An 18,442-nucleotide genomic window follows, 5' to 3' on the forward strand; every position below is an offset into this window, starting at 1 on the left:
TAAAACTCTGTGCGGACAGAAAGGTCTGGAGGACTATTTCCCTTTAAGAGTCACTCTGAAATCTGGCTCTGCCAAAGAGAATGAGAAAGTCCTCGGGGAGCTCCTTTTCTTCCCCTTCCCACATGGGCACACACAGCTGCTCTCATCACCCCCCACCCCGGGTTTCCAAGGCAGGCTCAGGGCGGGGCCTGAGGACCCACTGACACTCCTTCAACACCCTAACTTGAAGATTTCAACATCCTTGTTTATCCCTCATAAAAGAACTTAAAACTGAAACCCAGATTCTTATCAGCTGCACCAAACAAAGGGTATGTGTCCACCCTGCCAATCGTTCCCTGGGAAGGAAGCAGCCCCATCCAGAACCTGAAGAACAATTAAACAGGGATGGATTTTCCCAGCCAACTCGCTGCTTCCCTGCCCAGCAGCAGCCACCCTCGTCCAAGTTCTTGGCCTGCAGATGTGCACTGATACACAGGACCCTGGCTAGAAACCCTTGTAGGCGGACCTGAGCTTGCTGATAGAAGTGTGTTACGTCTCTCACATTCCCCCTATTTTCCATGTCCAAATTCAGCAGCAGGTTGGCAAGTACAGAATATCTACTCTACTTGGAAGAGCTTTTCATTTTAACATTCTGTTGTAGGAAGGAATCAAACATGCTCTAGAGACGTTCTGGATGTGTCTCTACTTTACTAACGCAGAGACAACCCCCCGACCCATCTCAACAAATCCAAAGCTGTGGCAAAGCTTGGACAACTTCCTGGTAATAACCCAGAGTGAAGTGCTTGGATCTGGTATGAGGTTGGCCAGAAACACGAACTTGGGCCGCAATAAAACCAAATACCCAGGAGAGTAAACACACGGGCCTGGGAGACTGTGTGAGGAAAGATTCTATGGCCTCTTCCACCTGGCAGGAGGGCACAGGCGCTACGACCCATTAACGGTCTTGTCAGGGAACTTCTGCAGGCCACTGGCAATCTCCGAAGATCTCGAAGGTCCCCGCTGCTTTTCTTTCTTTTTTTTTTTTTTTTTTGCTGTATGCGGGCCTCTCACTGCTGTGGCCTCTCCCGTTGCGGAGCACAGGCTCCGGACGCGCAGGCCCAGCGGCCATGGCTCACGGGCGTAGTTGCTCCGCGGCATGTGGGATCTTCCCGGACCAGGGCACGAACCCGTCACCCCTGCATCGGCAGGCGGATTCTCAACCACTGCGCCCCCAGGGAAGCCCCCCCGCTGCTTTTCGAATTGCTGAGCAGTCAGAATGCTTAAGGTATTCTACGCAGTCCTGGATTTCCTAGGCAGCAGAGGCTGGTGTCTTAAAAGCACGCAGGCCTGTTTGCAACCCTCCACAGGTCCCACAAGGCATCACCAACTGGAACCAGAATGGGGAGAAATCGAAGCCAGGAGCTCTGCTGAATGCCCACTCACGAGCTAAAACAATAACGGCTATTATTTTCAAGTGCTTCCTATTTGCCAGGCCGGTGCCAAACGCCTTCCATGACTTATCTCATTTACACCCAACAAATTCGTGGAGCAGGGACTATTACCCCATTTCACAGACGGGCAAACAAAGCCACAGCCCTCTATCCTGACATCACCCAGACTCCAGTGCTTCCTAGTGCCAGTGCCTCCCAGAAGGCAACTCTCTCCGTCAATGACAAGGGTCTCTCTCGGTCCTGTGTTTTCAAGGGGCTGGGATGGAAAATGTGATCGCTGTCACACAGGGGACTGCAGTCACGAAATGTTCTTGTGAAAGGTCAGGGAAGGTCTGAAGGAGTGCCCTAAACCGGCGCTATCCAATAAAAATACAGTGCGGGCCACGAATGGGAGCCACATATATAATTTTAAATTTTATGACAGTCACATGAAACAGTAAAAAGAAACAGGTGATATTACTCTTAATATAGTCCACTTAACCCTACATATCTAAAACATTATCATTTCAATAGACAATGTAAAATTTTAATGAGATGTTTTACATACTTTTTCCATATGTCTTGGAAATCCAGTGTGTATTTTACACTTAAAACACCTCTCAATTTGGGCTTCCCTGGTGGCGCAGTGGTTGCGAGTCCGCCTGCCGATGCAGGGGACGCGGGTTCGTGCCCCGGTCCGGGAAGATACCACGTGCCGCGGAGCAGCTGGGCCCGTGAGCCATGGCCGCTGAGCCTGCGCGTCCGGAGCCTGTGCTCCGCAACGGGAGAGGCCACGGCAGTGAGAGGCCCGCACACCGCAAACAAACAAACAAACAAACAAAAAAAAACACCTCTCAATTTAGACAAGTCACATGTCAAGTGCTCAATGGCCACATGTGGCTGGGGGCGCCCATACTGGACAGCACAGCTCTACAGATATTTCACAGTAAATTACCTAAGGCTCAACATTAGGAGGGACCTTTAGGGGGAAAATCCACACCCAGGAAACAAATATGGGCTCACTTGATGTCATCCAACTACTTGGTATATTACCAACACCACAAATTTATCTGATGTCAGCTTCAGGAAAGAATTCCTTTTGCCTTTTATCCCTGCTCTCCAATTTCCTTATCAAACATAATACTGATCAGAGGACTGCTCAAATTTTGAGAAACAAGCTACCCTAAAGGTAACAACCAATGTATTCAGAGTAAACACAAGATACTTTACCAGGTATAAACAGCAGGGGGAAAGGGCCCATTTAGCCACAGTTTTGAAAACTGTTGTTACCAAGTCCATATGTAACACTTACTTAAATAACTAGGAATTCAAAAAGGTGTCACTTTGGAATATAAACAGTCCTAAAAGAGCCATCATCTGATGCAAAACCTCTGGGCTTTGAAGAAATGAAAAAATAAGCAACTAGGGCTTCCCTGGTGGCGCAGTGGTTGAGAGTCCGCCTGCCGATGCAGGAGACGCGGGTTCGTGCCCTGGTCCGGGAGGATCCCACATGCCGCGGAGCAACTAAGCCCGTGAGCCATGGCCGCTGGGCCTGCGCGTCCGGAGCCTGTGCTCCGCAACGGGAGAGGCCACAACAGTGAGAGGCCGAATACCGCAAAAAAAAAAAAAAAAAAAAAAATAAGCAACTAATTTTAGACCTCTAAACCTCCATTAGTAAAGCTTACCCATTAAAACATGATGTAACAACCATCAAGAGACTGGACTTTTTTCCCCCTGAATAAATGAATGTGAGTCAAGTATGAGCCCAAATCAATTTCATGGATCAGGAAGCCTTTGCACAGGTACTTGCTATTGATACCTGCTGCTTCAGATCAATTTCAAAATAGCTGTATGGCTTAAAAATTGCCTGTATAGCAGCAAACCTATTTGCAAGGATATAAAAGCCCCTTGGATATGCCTCTCCAAACGCTATTTTCACAGGTTGACTAACACATCTCAGTATAGCGCAGGGATGGCACAAAAGTCCTTTCCCAGGCCAACTCTTACAAAGGATTCTAAACTCCAGTCCCAGCAGGCCTTAGCAGGAAAGAGTTCTGTGATCAATTAGCAATGTCTGCCATGGCTATGGGTAAAGATGAAGGGCCTCATGTGTCAATTTGCCATCCCTGTGTAGAAAAAGTACAAAAAAACACAGGGGCAAGAAGGATACAAACACACGTGCTACAGACTGTCACTGAATGTTTCTATCTGCATGCATGCAGAGCATGTGAAGGGTCCCACATTAACAGAGAGATACAGCAAGGCATGTACATCTTACCCACACAGATAATTTCAGTAATAAGAATACCAAGAGTAACCTAAGGCTGTTCCTTCAAGCAGTGGGTATTTAGGGCAAATTAAAACCTAACATACCTTTTAATACATCTCCATCAACAGACAATGTTCCTGAGTGGTCACGTGTGCCTTAATTCATTCACCACCTATTCTGCCAGCAGAGAAGGAACATGATGTCATCCAGAAAGCCAAATTCAAATTCTGATCCTGCTACTTCATTAACTGTGGGATCTCTGCTCTCCCCGAGTTCTAGCCCTCCCACCTTTTCTTAGGGCTGCATGGTATTAACTGAGGGCATAGTTATGCAAGCACTTCTTTCATAAATCTTAAGCAACAGCTATTAAAAACAGGTACCATTTATACTGTCCTATGCGCCTAATGCTTTCCTGGTGCTTTGCACACAGGATCTCATTCCATGTTCGCAAGGACTCTGGGATATTGAAACTTCCATTCTACAGATGAGAAAAACAATCAAGTAGGTACAGACCCAAGTTAGTACAGGACAAAGCTCAGATTCACTAACTTGAGCCAGTTAACCTGACTGACAGATCTGTGCAATTCCAAAAACATGCATTTGCCACTGGCCTCTTTCATCTGAATCCACCCATCTTAAGTCTCATTTCCTCAAAACCCTGTTAAAGGTCCCCAGGCATCTGAGAGTAATTTCCACAGACTGCTTTGTTTATCTGGTCAGAGTGCTTACAGTTCCCCCAGCTTCTCCAGAAATCAATTTTCCCTTGACCCGGCATCTCGAGTGAAGGCACAAACCTCAGGAACCAGCAGGTCCCTCACATCAGTTAACACACGGCAGTAACTGAGACGTTTTTCTTTTAAAAAGCACATCCTAAAAAGGTCCAGAAAGAACTCTAATGCCAGAGTCACCCACCCTCTATCACATAAAATAATTTCAGCAGTTTCTGCGCAAATTGACCAATTGAGAAAATAAGGGGCTGATGCCTAAAACTGTCAAGTGACTTTCCGCACCCTCCACACTTGGCCTCTGCACACACGTAAGCAGAGAAAATGACTAGTTTTGGAAGAGAAAACAACTGGCTGGGAGACAAATAAAAGAGGGCAGGCACCGAGTAGCGATGTGCGCTAGAAAACTTAACTTATGCCTAAGCACATTTGAACTGACATGATGCACAGCTAACACCTGTTTAACCAAGGGCATTAGACAACATGGTCAACCAAGCCCTTCTCCTAGACCAACCTGCCCAAAGCCATTACCAGGCAACAGATCAACATTCATCTTCAGCTCTACAGTCAGCTCAAGCAAGTTCTGCTGCCCTCTACCTACCTCGTGTCACTGTCACCAAGACAACCGAAGCAGAAATGAGACCGCCTACTTCTCCTGGATCGACCCTACAGCCAAGGTCATTTCTGATGCAAATGAACACCAGATTCACAGAATTTAGCCTAAATTATTCCATAAGAGAGAAAAAAAAAAAAAAGGTTTGTGACCATCAAAACCTAACCCTGCTGCCCCATGAGACATCTGACCCCTAATTAGAATATATCATTTTCAGCAATAGATACCCTGGTGACCAGTAATAGAAAGTACAAATTTAGCTTCTCCATTTTTAAAGATAGACTTCAAACACCATGACAATATATATAAACTCTGAGTTCTCTTAAGAAAGATGTTGACCTTGGATATCATGTCTCTCAAGAGGATGCAATGTGACATTTCTGGAAAACACACACAATGATATTATTACTGTCTTGTAAAATGTCCTGTAAGCGTTCTAGAGAGCATTAGCTACTCATTCTCTCAGTGCTCAAAAATGACTACCACCACCTAGACACTGAGGATTCCGCAGGTGGAAGGACTGAGGTCTTGCCCTCAAAGGGCACAGAGCCTAATTAGGCTCTGAGTCATACACGAACAATTCATACAGATGTACCGTATATTACAATGACTACTTAAAGAACATGTGCTGGAATTAGGGTGAAGGAATTACCTCCTCAAATCTTCCAAATGCCCATACCAAAAGCTGGACACGCTACTCCATCCAAAGTTCAGGTTTTCCTACGTTGTTGTTGGATGAATTAAGCTACGTGATATTTCCAACACAGATTAGAAATCCATACATGTGTCACATGCAAAAAATTATTAGACCAGGGAGATTATATGAAAAAATTAAGCTCTTTGGCAAGGGACCCACTAAGGTGACATCTCCAATATTAATTTACTAGATTCTACTGTATTGGTCACTGGCCTTCCCTCTCTTACCCCCCATATCATGCCCTTCTTGGAGAGTTTGGTAACAAGAAAGTGACCAAGGGCACTAGTTCTTAAATGAGAAACTTTTTTAAATTGAACAAGCCAACAGCAATTTAGATCAGCAGTAAACCTGCCACATTATTATGAAGTATCCAAGCAGCAGGCTATGAGCAGATCCAAAAAAACAGCACAGCCAGGAGAGTTGAACTTCAGACCCATAGGAAGGATGCCACTTCATCAGCCAATGATGCACTTGGTTGCGCTAGCACACGCGCACACATACACATATACACACAAGCAATCCAGGCCATCAAAACCCCAAACAAACAACAGCAAAAAAAGAAAAAGAGAAAAAAAGTGTCCCGCGGGTAGAAATCTAGAAATCACCTATGCAGGTGGCAAACACCTCCAGAGGTCAGCTGAGAATTGTAGATAACCACCGCAGGCCAGGTGAGGGCCCCATCTCAAGGGGCACCCACTATTTAATTCCAGCTTACTGTTGTCACCCAGCAAGACACACGCCCTACGTTGCTATACCTTCCAATTTTCCAGGAGTTGCCCAGACTTTTATGAGAAGCCCCCATGAGGGCAGGAGTCTCCATCCGTTTTGGTCACCACTGTCTCCCCAGTGCCTGGCACCCTGCAGGCATTCAGGATACACTTGTTGATGACATGAATGAGAAATGCCCCGGTTTTTTGTTGTTGTTGTTGTGGTGGTGGTGGTTCGCGGGCCTCTCACTGTTGTGGCCTCTCCCGTTGCGGAGCACAGGCTCCGGACGCGCAGGCTCAGCGGCCATGGCTCACGGGCCCAGCTGCTCCGCGGCACGTGGGATCTTCCCAGACCGGGGCACGAACCCGCGTCCCCTGCATCGGCAGGCGGATTCTCAACCACTGCGCCACCAGGGAAGCCCTGCCCCGTTTTTTAATTCAACTGTTTTTCAACACAGTATGGCCAAACAGAGCACCTGCTGGCCAGAGGTGCCCTGCAGAGGTCCAAATAACCCGAATGACTGGCCTTTCTCCATTTCTCTTTTCCAGGGTAAGCTCAGGAACTACCTGCGGGATTTCTTTTTAGATAAAGAATCCTGCCACCACCAACCCAATCCTAAATCACATTCAATAGTTTTAAAATCCAGGCATAACTTCATTGGCAAGAGCAAACTTCCTTTTCTCCTTTTTTTTAACCTGGACTCCAGGAGAAATCAGGTTTCCTGTTTAAAAAAAAAAAAATAGCTTAGAGGCATTTCATTAACCAAGATCCACTCACTACTTTGTTTGTTAACTCACCCAGGATATTGTGCAGCAGGGTTTGCGAAATAATCAAAGGGTTCTTAACGCCTTAAAAAGCAAACTCTCTCCGGCTTCCCTGGTGGCGCAGTGGTTGAGAGCCTGCCTGCTGACTCAGAGGACACGGGTTCGTGCCCCGGTCCGGGAAGATCCCACATGCCGCAGAGCGGCTGGGCCCGTGAGCCGTGGCCGCTGAGCCTGCGCATCTGGAGCCTGTGCTCTGCAATGGGAGAGGCCACAATGGTGAGAGGCCCGCATACCGCAAAAAAAAAAAAAAAAAAAAAGCAAACTCTCGGGGTAAAGCTAACCGGAAGGACCCCTCACAAATCACATTATAATATGGACTGGGAATCTGAATTGTGTATTGCAGAAAGGCCACAACCTCCCAAACCACCGAGCGTGTAATCAACAACCCCTAAAAATTCCAGAAGAATTTTAGAAGCCATTTAGTTAAGGGTGAGGCAAACAACCCCAAAGAAACTGAGGGTCTTGCCCCGATCCCACAGCTGGCTTGACGGGCTTCCATGGCTAGTTCTAAACTCCAGAGAAAAAATCCAGAACCCAAAACCAACTCGTGCCAAGCACAACTCCCTCAGACATTTTCCTGAAGTCGTAATTCAGAGCCTGCAGGCCACACTCAAACGATACATGGGATGATAATAATACCCCATTATTATAACATAACCATATTCAATGCCCCAAACAAAAGTTCTCAAATTATAAACTAAATCAGTTTAGATCTTTTTGAAGAGGATTCAGAAAAACTCACCACCAACAAACTCACTCTATTCACAGTTATTATCAGCTTATTCAGAAGCTAAAGTAATTTGCAGAAAGGTCATCTCTTCAATGTAACCAAATAAAATCCTATAGTAATTGCCTTACTTCCTTATTTAATTGTAGCAAATACAGGAAAACACCTTTATTTCATCAGTTTATGGTACTTGCTTATATGGGAACAGTAGTGTCAAATACAAAGGGCTGGGTCTGTCTTTTAACCGGCCTTCCTGTGCAATTAGGAAAAACATCTTCCAAATGAACAGCAACCATTCTGACTCGAAATTTTTCTTTTCCATTCATTCATTTATTTATTTATTTGTCTTTGTCTGCATTGGGTCTTCCTTCCTTCGCGCGGGCTTTCCCGGCAAGCGGGGACTACGCTTTGCTGTGGTGTGTGGGCTTCTTACCGCGTGGCTTCTCTTGTTGCGGAGCACAGGCTCTAGGCACGCGGCTCAGTAGTTGCGGCACGCGGCTCAGTAGTTGCGGCTCGCGGGCTCTAGAGCGCAGGCTCAGTAGCTGTGGCGCACGGGCTTAGGTGCTCCTCGGAATGTGGGATCTTCCCAGACCAGGGATCAAACCCGTGTCCCCTGCACTGGCAGGCAGATTCTTAACCACTGCACCACCAGGGAAGTCCCTGACTAAAAATAATTCTGAAAGACAACTAGAGAGACATATTTTACCTACCCCCCCCCCAACAAAGGTGACCTTGAACAAGTGACAACCTCCTTTTGGGTTTAGTTTTCTCATCCTAAAGTAAGGATACTCACGGTTTCTTCCAGAGAGGATTAAAGGCATATAAGAAGCTCAGACACAGCAGCTAGATCACGGCAAGTGCTTGGTGAGTATGGGCTGTTATAACCATTGTCCCCATTTTAGAGATTCAAAAAATGAGGCCCATGTGCTCAACATAACACTGCTACAACAGATCAAGAACTTCATCCTGGACCTCTGAGGTCTCCCAGACCCCCACTACCAACCAACCCCATTTCCACAGGATGTTGAGGAATTTGCCCAGTGACCTAGTGACATGACAGCTACCCAGTGACATAGCCAAGGCCAAGACTATGGCTCTTAACCTCCACACTCACTGAACTGAAACACTTCAGGAAAAATGATATATTTTAAAAAACGAACAGAACTCACTTTTTATAAATAACCATCTCTTTGTAAATGAATCCTACTGATGATTCATGACTAACTTGACTCTTGAAAAGTCAATGACATTTCCTCACTTATCTGGACTATGCTTTTATGTTTGGTAAATGGCTAATGCCTGTGTCTCCTACCCAAATTATTCCAAATTGATGAGTTTATCTGATTTAAGTGCACTGTGGAATTCATGTGGCTGGAGTGGTGTCAGAATTCAAAGCCCTCTTTGATTCATCTAATAACTCGTATGAATTCCTCAAAAGTATACCCACTGCAGTATCAATCGACAACCTGCTTCCCTCTCCTTGTTAAGAAAATAGTATCACAGACCCAAAAATAAGAGCAGTTGTCCTATTTTCTTACATGGAAGTGTTACATATTCCATGAACTATGCTTTCATTGCTTCTTTTTTAGTTGCTAGATTTCGGCAGCCAACTGTGTCACTTTGCTACAGCCCCAAAATAGCTAAGTCGAGTAGTTTAAAATCATATTTTGTTGTTTGGTCAGAAAACCATCATGCTGATTTCAGTTTGCAATAAAACTGATTAGAGGGCAGGAGCTTTGCACGCACAGTGTGTGGCTCTCTCTTGTATACTCTGCAGGTCTGAATCCATGAAGATATGCAGCCAAGGGCATATGTGTGCTCAAGTGTCACACAAGTACAAAATAAAAGCAACACCCAAAGACTACTGTTTGTTTCCCATTAGTGGCACACAATTAAAACCCAGAAATGACAGTCAAAGGCAGACCCATTCTCCTTGGTTACCACACAGCACAGCAGGCCTTACAAGGGGGATGGGCATTCCAGGATGCAGGACCAAGCAGCTCTTTCTACAGAGGATAACACTACACGGGGATCTTGCATGGTATATTTTAAGCCTGCAGAAAACATTTTTCACCTTTTAAGCAGGGAACAGGATATCTCCTTTGCGATGTGAGCAAGGAGGTTATCTCAGACTTCATGGAGGCTTTCTCATTGCTTTAAACCTCAAAATGTAACCATTTTACTAATTATACATGGGATGCTCTCATGCCAGCCTCCCTCGCCCTCAAGAGCAAATCCAGGCACAAAAATCATCATGCAAGTTTATATAAATTTTTTGAAAATGTTTTTTTGTTTTTACATATATTCTTTTTCAGTTCAATTTTCTTCTTTCTCTATACTCCTATCCAAATCTCTTTAACACATACACACCAAAAAAGGTTAATTTGGGGGCTTCCCTGGTGGTGCAGTGGTTGAGAGTCCACCTGCCAATGCAAGGGACACGGGTTCGTGCCCCGGTCCGGGAAGATCCCACATGCCGCAGAGCGGCTGGGCCCGTGAGCCATGGCCACTGAGCCTGCGTGTCCGGAGCCTGTGCTCCGCAATGGGAGAGGCCACAACAGTGAAAGGCCCGCGTACCAAAGGTTAATTTATTGAGCACTTACTATTTACCATGCACTGTGCTAAGTCCTTTAGCATGCATTCTCATTCAAGCCTCACAAAGACCTCAGGAGTCAGGGTCCTATCACTATGCCATTTTGCAGAGAAAGAGAGGGCAAAAAAGTGAGGCACAGAGAAGTTAAGTAACTTGTCTAAAGCGGCACAGCTATTAATGGCAGAGGCCGATTGGCTTAGAGATGATATTCTGATATATTTTAAACAACTTTCCATAGCTACCTGGTTCAGAAAGGAAATAAAAAGTATTAACAAGTTCTAGGATCCTAAAAGATCTCTCTTTTTCATAAGCAGATAAAACAGTACAGTGATTCTCCTTCAATGGAGAAGTTGCCTCCACCCCGAAAGCAGCAGGAACACCACCCAATTCACTTAAGGGGGCTCCGAAGAGAGAAACCGGGCACATCTGGAACCTGGTTAGCTGACGGACCCAGCCCTAAGAGCACTTTTTCTTTTTTTTTTTTTTTTTTTTGCGGTATGCGGGCCTCTCACTGTTGTGGCGGACTCTCAACCACTGTGCCACCAGGGAAGCCTAAGAGCACTTTTTACAATTTAAAAAAAAAAAAAAACAAAAACATCATATCAAGTGCTGTAGTCATAAAATTTTTGAGACTGCATAGGCCTGGCAAGCCAACTCACAAAGATCATATATTTTTTTCTGTCAAAACACCAAACACTTTGCTACAAGTCATACCAGATGAAATAGCCCCTCCAATTACAGGTGTCCCTATAGAAGGAGACAACTGCTCATGAAGCCCTCTAGCTACCTCAAGCGATCTTGCACAGCCATCTCTGATAAACCTGTCCTTCCCATAATAGGAAAAAACCACAAACTTATCTGTTGTATATTTCAATCATCACAGGCTTTTCTGAAAATGAAATTCACCTTCATTACGTCTAAACTTTTTTTTAAGAGATATTAACAATTTCTTTGTCTTGAAAATTTGAGACAAAAAGGAATTGTAAGAAAAAAGCAAGGAGAGGTAAACGGTATTTAAAAACATGCATCATTTTTGGAGTGATTTCTTTGGTTAGAACTCCATGTAAACAAATAAAAAATAAAAAGTCAAAGCAAAGTCAGTAACAGAGAACTTTTTTTACAGATGTGCATTTGCTCTTCTGAGGGCACAGAGCACTACCATAGTTCTGGAACTGGGTCTTTTACAAGCAAGATGGTCACTTCCATTTCTCAGACAGGCAAACAAAGCGTATGGGATCGTTTAATCATTTGGGAATACTTACTGAGGGCCTAATGTGTACCAAGGCAACCTCATTCTGGTTCAAATTCAGCAACGGCCCATGGAATTCCACAAGCAGCTCTCACCGCCTGTTGGAGGCAGGCTATTCTCAGAAGAACATTCTCACTTTCCTGAGCCCCTCCCTCTGTAGCTACCAGCTTTGCCCAGGTCAAGCTCAGACGGAGAACTAAAAGTGGAGGCAGGGCTTCCTGCCTCCTTGGCTTCCTTTATATTGTTAGATATACAGCCAGCCAAAAACGCAGCTTCACTCATTACCCCCCCTCACCTGATAATGGTCAAGCTATAACCAAAGCCCACCAAGAGCTTACTGGGGGGTCAAGCACTTTTGAGATAACTTCAGATGCTTTGAATTTCTCCCATAAAGTCTGATTTATTAAATGTGACTACATGAAAGATATGCCCTAGAATTAAAGTGTTAATCACAACTTTTTGTCATTCTTGCAACTCAGAATGCACACCCATATTACAACTTTATCCTGCTTAGGAATGACATTGCATTGTCCTGCATGCTGTGAGTAGAATGCTAAGGTAAATTCAGATTTTTTAAAAAAACAAAAACAAACAAACAAACAAAAAACTTTCACCATAAAAGTAAAGAGGTAAAGCAACAAAGCACTAGCAACACTTAATTGCTTTCCTCACCTAGGTATGGCTAATGTGTCCAGACTGTCCTTTTGGTCAAGAAGTTTCCAGGAAAATGAGGGAGGGGTAAGGAAGTAGAAGGGGATCCCTAATAATAATTGTTTTGGTGCATTTTAAATGCTCTTTCATAAAAAGCAAGAAAGTTCATTTCGATTAGTGCAGTGGTATGTTACTGATTATAATACATTAACTTGGGAGTTTTTCAGAATAGAAAGATGAATCAGAAAGGGTTTTTGTTTTATTTTGCTGTGTGTTAAATCATCAGCATTCCCCGTACTGCCTCATTTAAACAATGTTACCTTTTATTCTGTGAAAACGGGTCCATAATTAAGGGGAGATGCCCAGAGCTTCACAACTGGTTAGTTCTTTTTCTCATTTCAGCCAACCTTTCCAATAACCATTCTGCCTGTGACAACAGCAACTTCCCTACTTCCAGAAGGTCCTGTCATGCCTATTTGTACTAATATTCTTCATCAACTCTGTAATATGAACACTGTTTAGAAGGAAACATTGAAAATTTTATTCCATGACTGCATTAGAGGAACCAAGTTTCAAGGCTGGACAAAGATCCTCCATTTTCAAATAAGACACTTCAGGAAAGGGGCTGGGGGGGGGCATGGTTTCTCACCCCATCCCTGAAGAGTAAGACTGCTGACTTACAAATGTTACTTCTGCATTTTTCTAATAAGTCCATAGAGGATGTCCGCCAGGACTAAAGCATGTACATGCAAATACACCAAGAGACAGCTCTGAGGGAGATTCGCAGGACATCAATCAGGGATCCTCCGATTCTGACACATCCAAGGTACACAGCAGAGCTTACCCATCTGAAATGTTTCCAACATCAGCCTCCTAGAGGTAATGTAATTACTGTACAAAACATATCAGAATCAAAGAGAAGGGTTTCAACTCTGAGAGCAGAAAGAGAAGTCAATTTAAAAAATAATTAAGTTTCCGCTGAATAGCCTAAGAATGTAAAACACACAAAATGTTAACCCTTCCAAATAACAATTTATTTGCTGTTGTAGGCACTTAAATTCTCAATGATTAGAGATATATACACCAAATGCTTAAATGAACTGTAAGATTTGCTTTAAAATAATGAGGTGTTGGGGTGGATGGGGTGGGTAAAGGAAGAGGTAAAATTGAGTTGTAACTGTTTCAGCTGAGTAGGGGGTTCACAGGGGCCCATTATATTTTTCCATTTTCATAAATTTTTCCATAATAGAGTATTTTTTTTTTTTAGATGTCAGAAAACAACGTCCTATGCACTACATCATGTTGATAACACTTGCGCTCTGGAAATGGAAACATCAGTTGAAACATTAACGGCGACACGGGTCCCACACCTGCCATACTGCCGTTGCGAGACTAAAAGCCACTCTTTCCCATCCTCTGGGGAAAGGCTCAGGCCAGGGCAATGTTTCCAAAACCCTCCCAAATTACAGTTACCCTGTTTCTTTCACAGAAGCTGAGAACAATGTATCAGAAAAGTTAGCACGATTCTGAGAGGAATCAAACAAAATAACCAGCAAGGGATTTTGGTGAAGATGTCACAAGGAGGACCCTAATCCAACACCAGAAGCATCTTTATCCCTCCTGTCAAGCAGATAAAGCCTTCCCAGGTCAGGGCTGGTAAGAAGGGGCGTCCCAAAGAGAACTCGGGTCCCCACCGGCTGAGAGCCGCCCAGGAGCACCAGGGTGGAGCTGAGGCCGCCTCTCCGCTCCCAGGCGCATCTGCAGCGGCCCAGCCTCCAGCCCCAGACTCGTCCCACCGCGGCCCCATGGCACCTAGGCGGGTGGAGGTGGCGGGAGCCTGACGAGTGGCTCGGGGGCGCCCCCTGAGGTCCAGCAGCGTCGCGGCAGTTTCGGAAAATGGAAAGCAGGCGTCTCTGGCTCTTGACATTTTAACTTTGGTTGCAAAGGCTGCTGCTGCACCCTCTCCGGGCGCACTTTCCCAAACCACAGCCTTCCTTCCCCGCGCCTCGCACTACTGCCCCTTCCCTTTCCGACACCCTTCGGCTCCCGAACCACGGAATGGGCTATTTATTTACCTCGCAGCGTGAGCACGTATAGAAAATGTGGAAGACGAAAACTGTCCCAGCCCGACGCAGGCGGCATCACTGGTGGTCCCATTTTGGATTTCCAGGCTTCCTCAGACATCAGGAAAAAGAAATCGAGGCTTGGCCCACTGACTGCACACCCGAGTGTAAGGAGAAGGCCAGACGTGGAATTAGAAATTCTCCATATTTCGCAAGGCTGCTCCCCTGCTGCCTCCCACTCACTCCATTAAAACGTGACCCTTACAAAGTTCAACCCCAGTGTGCACCTGAACCCATTCAGAGGGCAAGTCCACGACAAAGAAAAAAGTCTAGGAGGAGCAATGATTAACACAAATACTGAGCACTGGGGAAGCAGGGGGGAGGGTGCTTAAGGGTAAATGTCCACACCGGCCCCGGGGTCCCAGTGGAGGCAGGACCCTGGTGAGCAAACCCCAGGCCTCGGGTGAGTGTGAACGCACGTCCTCGCTCGGCATCCGAGCTGGGGTTCTGGGCTGTGGCCGGAGTTCCGTGCGGTTCCGGGGACAGGAGAATGCGCAGAGGGAAATGCGAGGTGCCCGGAGAAAAGACAGCGGTTTGCCTCTCTGCCCCTCGAGGCCACCTCCGTGTCTGCAAAGGGGAACCTCGCTGCCAGTCCCCGAGGGCAGCAAGAGCGCCCGCGACCTCCTCCAGGGCGCACGACGGAGCTGGGGACCCGGTGCACCAAAACCGTGCGCTCGGGCCATCCGGGGACAGGCGGCTATGACAAGGGGGAACAAAAACGTCGGGAGGCAGGTTCCTTTTTTTCTGGATAACACCCTCCTCCGAATATCCAGGAGCTGGTGGATGAGAAGGCAGAAAAACGGAGCGGGGTGGGGGCGGGTTCCTGTCCTTAGGAGAGCAAAGGATGAAAAACGAATCGCTCCCTTCTTCCCACCCCTTCCCCAACTAGGGCACAGGACAAGGCCTCCACCTGGGGGAGGGGGCCGGACAGACCGAAGGGAGCTCCGGGCTGCAGCCTGGGCCGGGGGGGGGGGGGTGGGAAGGGGAGGCTACAAGAGGAAAGAGGGAGACAGCTGGCTTCTGCCCTCCCCTAGTGGAAAGAGGAAGGGGGGGGTCGGCCGGTAGAGGGCTGGAAGTGGAGGGTCGCCGAGCCGCGCACCGCTACGTGCGGTGATTTATTATCTTCATCAATGGCCAATACTGTTCCTGTCTGAACCTGACCAGAAAGGAGCGGGTCTGGGTCTGCCAGCCGCGAACAGCCTGCAAAAAGGTAAAGATGAAGGTAGGCAAGGCGCGAGACAGAAAAAAATCTGCCCCGGCACGAACAGCAATTCAGTTGACGACCCGGCCGCCCCCCCCCCCCGCGCCCCAACCCGAGCAGCCCAGCCAAGCAGAGTTGGGGGATAAAGGGGTCGCGGGCCCAGGCTGGGGGAGCCACGAATCTCCCTAAACCGCCTGCTCCCTGCCCTCCCACCGTGCCCAGGCCCCCGCGCCCAGGAAGGCTCCATCGCGCTGGCACCGAAGCTCAGCCCGTGCCCCAGCCCCGAGCCAGGGTCGTCCCTGACCCCCGAGACCAGAACGCAGGCTGTTCCCAACATCCCCAGTCCTCCACGGCCAGCCTCCAGCTTCCATTCCCCAAACACTAGCGTCTACAAAGAGTCGGGGAGCAACAAATCAAGTCCCCCCCCTTCTGAGCCCCTTCAATCCTCGCCTGAGCGAGGGACGCACCCTGGGCCCCCCAAACCCACAGAGAGATACTCCCCCTGGCCCCAATCTCCCCAACAGCCCCAGAGCGCTAGCTCTCCCGAACAGCGGCGGGTCAACAGAACGAGTCTTCTTTTCTCCTGACTCCGACTCCCCCAGGTCCCCTAAACCCGAGCGAGAGACAGACTCCTGCGGCCCCTGTCCCCCCCCTCCCCGGCCAGCCCCTGCTTCTACCCTGCCCAACCACCAGCCTCCCTAATTACGCCGCCAGACCCAGCGGAGCGGCTTCCTCTCTCCTCCGCGGGCGTCGACCCCCCTCCACCCTCTCCGGGGTCCCCGGGACGGGCACCCGAGCTCCATGCCCCGGCGGCAACTCCGCAGCCCCCGCGCGTGCTGGCCAGGGCCGCGTCCCCTCGGCGGCCGGCACTCACCGGGGAAGCACACGACATAATGGAGCACGGAACTGGTGATTTTCAGGAACAAAATCCACCAACACGGTTCCAGTAACCTCCGCATGTCCGAAAACGCACATCGAAAAGAAGAAAGCAGGGGGGGTAAACTTGTTGAGTAAGTTCTTGCCTCGGTGTAAGCCTCCGCTAAGCCCGGGTTCTTCCCCTGCTAGTCCGCTCTACTGGGCCCCCGCGCTCGGCGGACCGAGTCCCCCTGGAATCCGGGAAGCCGCCGAGCGCCCCCCGGAAAATCTCAAAAAGTGACCGAGAACGCGGAGCCACGCTGGGGACGATCCTCGGCGGAGAAAGGTTGCTTTCCGTTCAAAAAGGAGCGAGCCGAGCGGGCAGGGCGAGGAGTCGGCGGGCGGCGGTGATGCCTGGGGCCCGGGGTAGGCAGGGACCGCAGTCGGCGGCGGCGAGCAGCCGAGGATCCCCAACTTGAGTCGGCAGCGCAGCCCGAGAGCCGGCGGGCGGCGGCGGGGCTGAGCGCGGCGCTGCGTCTCCGGGCTTCAGGCAGGCAGCTCCTTCCAGGGCCCGGGGAAGGAAGAAGGCATGTTTGCGAGCGGGGAAGGGGCGGGTAAAGGCGGGGGGAGCGAAGAGCCCCCCAAAATAGAAACAGCCAGAGGAAACCGAGGGAAACACAAAGGATCTCAGAGGGACGCTGGGGCGAGGGCGCCTTCAGTCCATGCTCCTGAAAGTTGTGGCTCTGGCGCGAGCTGGGGAGGATCGGGGAGCGCGGGGCTGGAAACTAGCCATGCCTCCATACAGGAAGTAACATGTGAGCATGGATCCTGGCAGAGACTTTAAAGCCGGCGAGCGAGCGAGCAAGGGGCGCGCGGCGGCGGTGGCGGCGGCGCGCAACCCAGGGCGCGCAGCCGGGCTGCCGGCGGCGGGCGCGCGCGCCTCGCGCTCTTAAAGCAGCCGCACTCGGATCCCGCCTCGCAGGCGTCCTACAATCCGGTTCTCCCCGCCCGCAGCCCCGGGTGCTGCCGAGTCGTCTGGGGCAGCTTTGGGGCTGGGGGCCGCTCAGGACGGGTCTCGGAGAGAGGGAGGAGAGCGACTGCCTTCGGGACCGGCGAGTCTCTCCCAGATTCCCGTCCTGCGAGTTCTTAAAGACGCCGCGCTGCGAGCGGGCTTCGCGAGGTTTCCCCCACCCCCTCTGCATTGCTCGCGTATCCGAGACTTGGGGGGCCCTGGCTCCGGTTTGAGGAGAGGAGGGGGCGGCCTGCTGCCTTTACAGGGCGAGGAGGTTTCATGTTGTGTTTCTTCGCCCTGGCAGCACCGCGGTGGGGCGCGCCCTGCCCGCCCCCTGCTCTCTCCATGCTCGCGCCCCCAACCCGGCGAATGCCCCCGCCTGGAAACAAAGCCAAGCGGCCTTCGCACTCGGGCTCCGCGTTGGGGTTTAATTTCTTTCTTCCTTTTTTTTTTCTTTTTGGGCTTCTTTTGGTCTTGTTCCCGGCCAGGGAGAGGTGGGGGAGGGGAGAAATATCTATCCTGGGCTTGCAAAAACCAGCCCTTTCGAGTCCCACACACCCTTTCCCCGCGCCACGGTGGATCAGTGGCGGAGTTTTCCCAACTCGCCGCTCCACGGGAGGAGGGAAGGTTGCCGCACCACAGCCTGCTGGTGGGGAGGGTGCAGGAAGTGCGCCTCTAACCCCTGGCTGGGTGAAAGCTGCGCCGCGGGCCAGGACCTATTTCCTGGCAGCTACCCCGGGGAGCGGCAACCACTTTAGCAATCGTGGAGAGGCGTCCCGGGGAAAT

General features: G+C 49.0%; 1 protein-coding gene across 7 annotated transcripts in view; it reads right to left on the minus strand.

Moving 5' to 3' along the window:
* The window catches only part of PTPRG (protein tyrosine phosphatase receptor type G), a 741,743-nt gene extending 724,282 nt beyond the window's left edge, over window positions 1-17,461 (minus strand). For 3 of the 7 annotated variants that reach the window (XM_059078092.2, XM_059078094.2, XM_059078091.2), the window contains exon 1: window positions 16,664-17,461. In XM_059078092.2, the coding sequence (XP_058934075.1) occupies window positions 16,664-16,748 (85 nt within the window). In that variant the 5' untranslated portion in view covers window positions 16,749-17,461. Of the gene's footprint in view, window positions 1-14,540; window positions 14,758-16,663 lie in introns of those variants that run through there. The other 4 variants (XM_067043775.1, XM_067043772.1, XM_067043773.1 and 1 more) reach the window with 2 other exon arrangements.
* Between the last annotated feature and the right edge of the window lie 981 nt (window positions 17,462-18,442).

This window comes from Kogia breviceps, chromosome 10 (assembly GCF_026419965.1).
Source record: "Kogia breviceps isolate mKogBre1 chromosome 10, mKogBre1 haplotype 1, whole genome shotgun sequence".
Lineage (NCBI taxonomy): Eukaryota > Metazoa > Chordata > Mammalia > Artiodactyla > Physeteridae > Kogia > Kogia breviceps.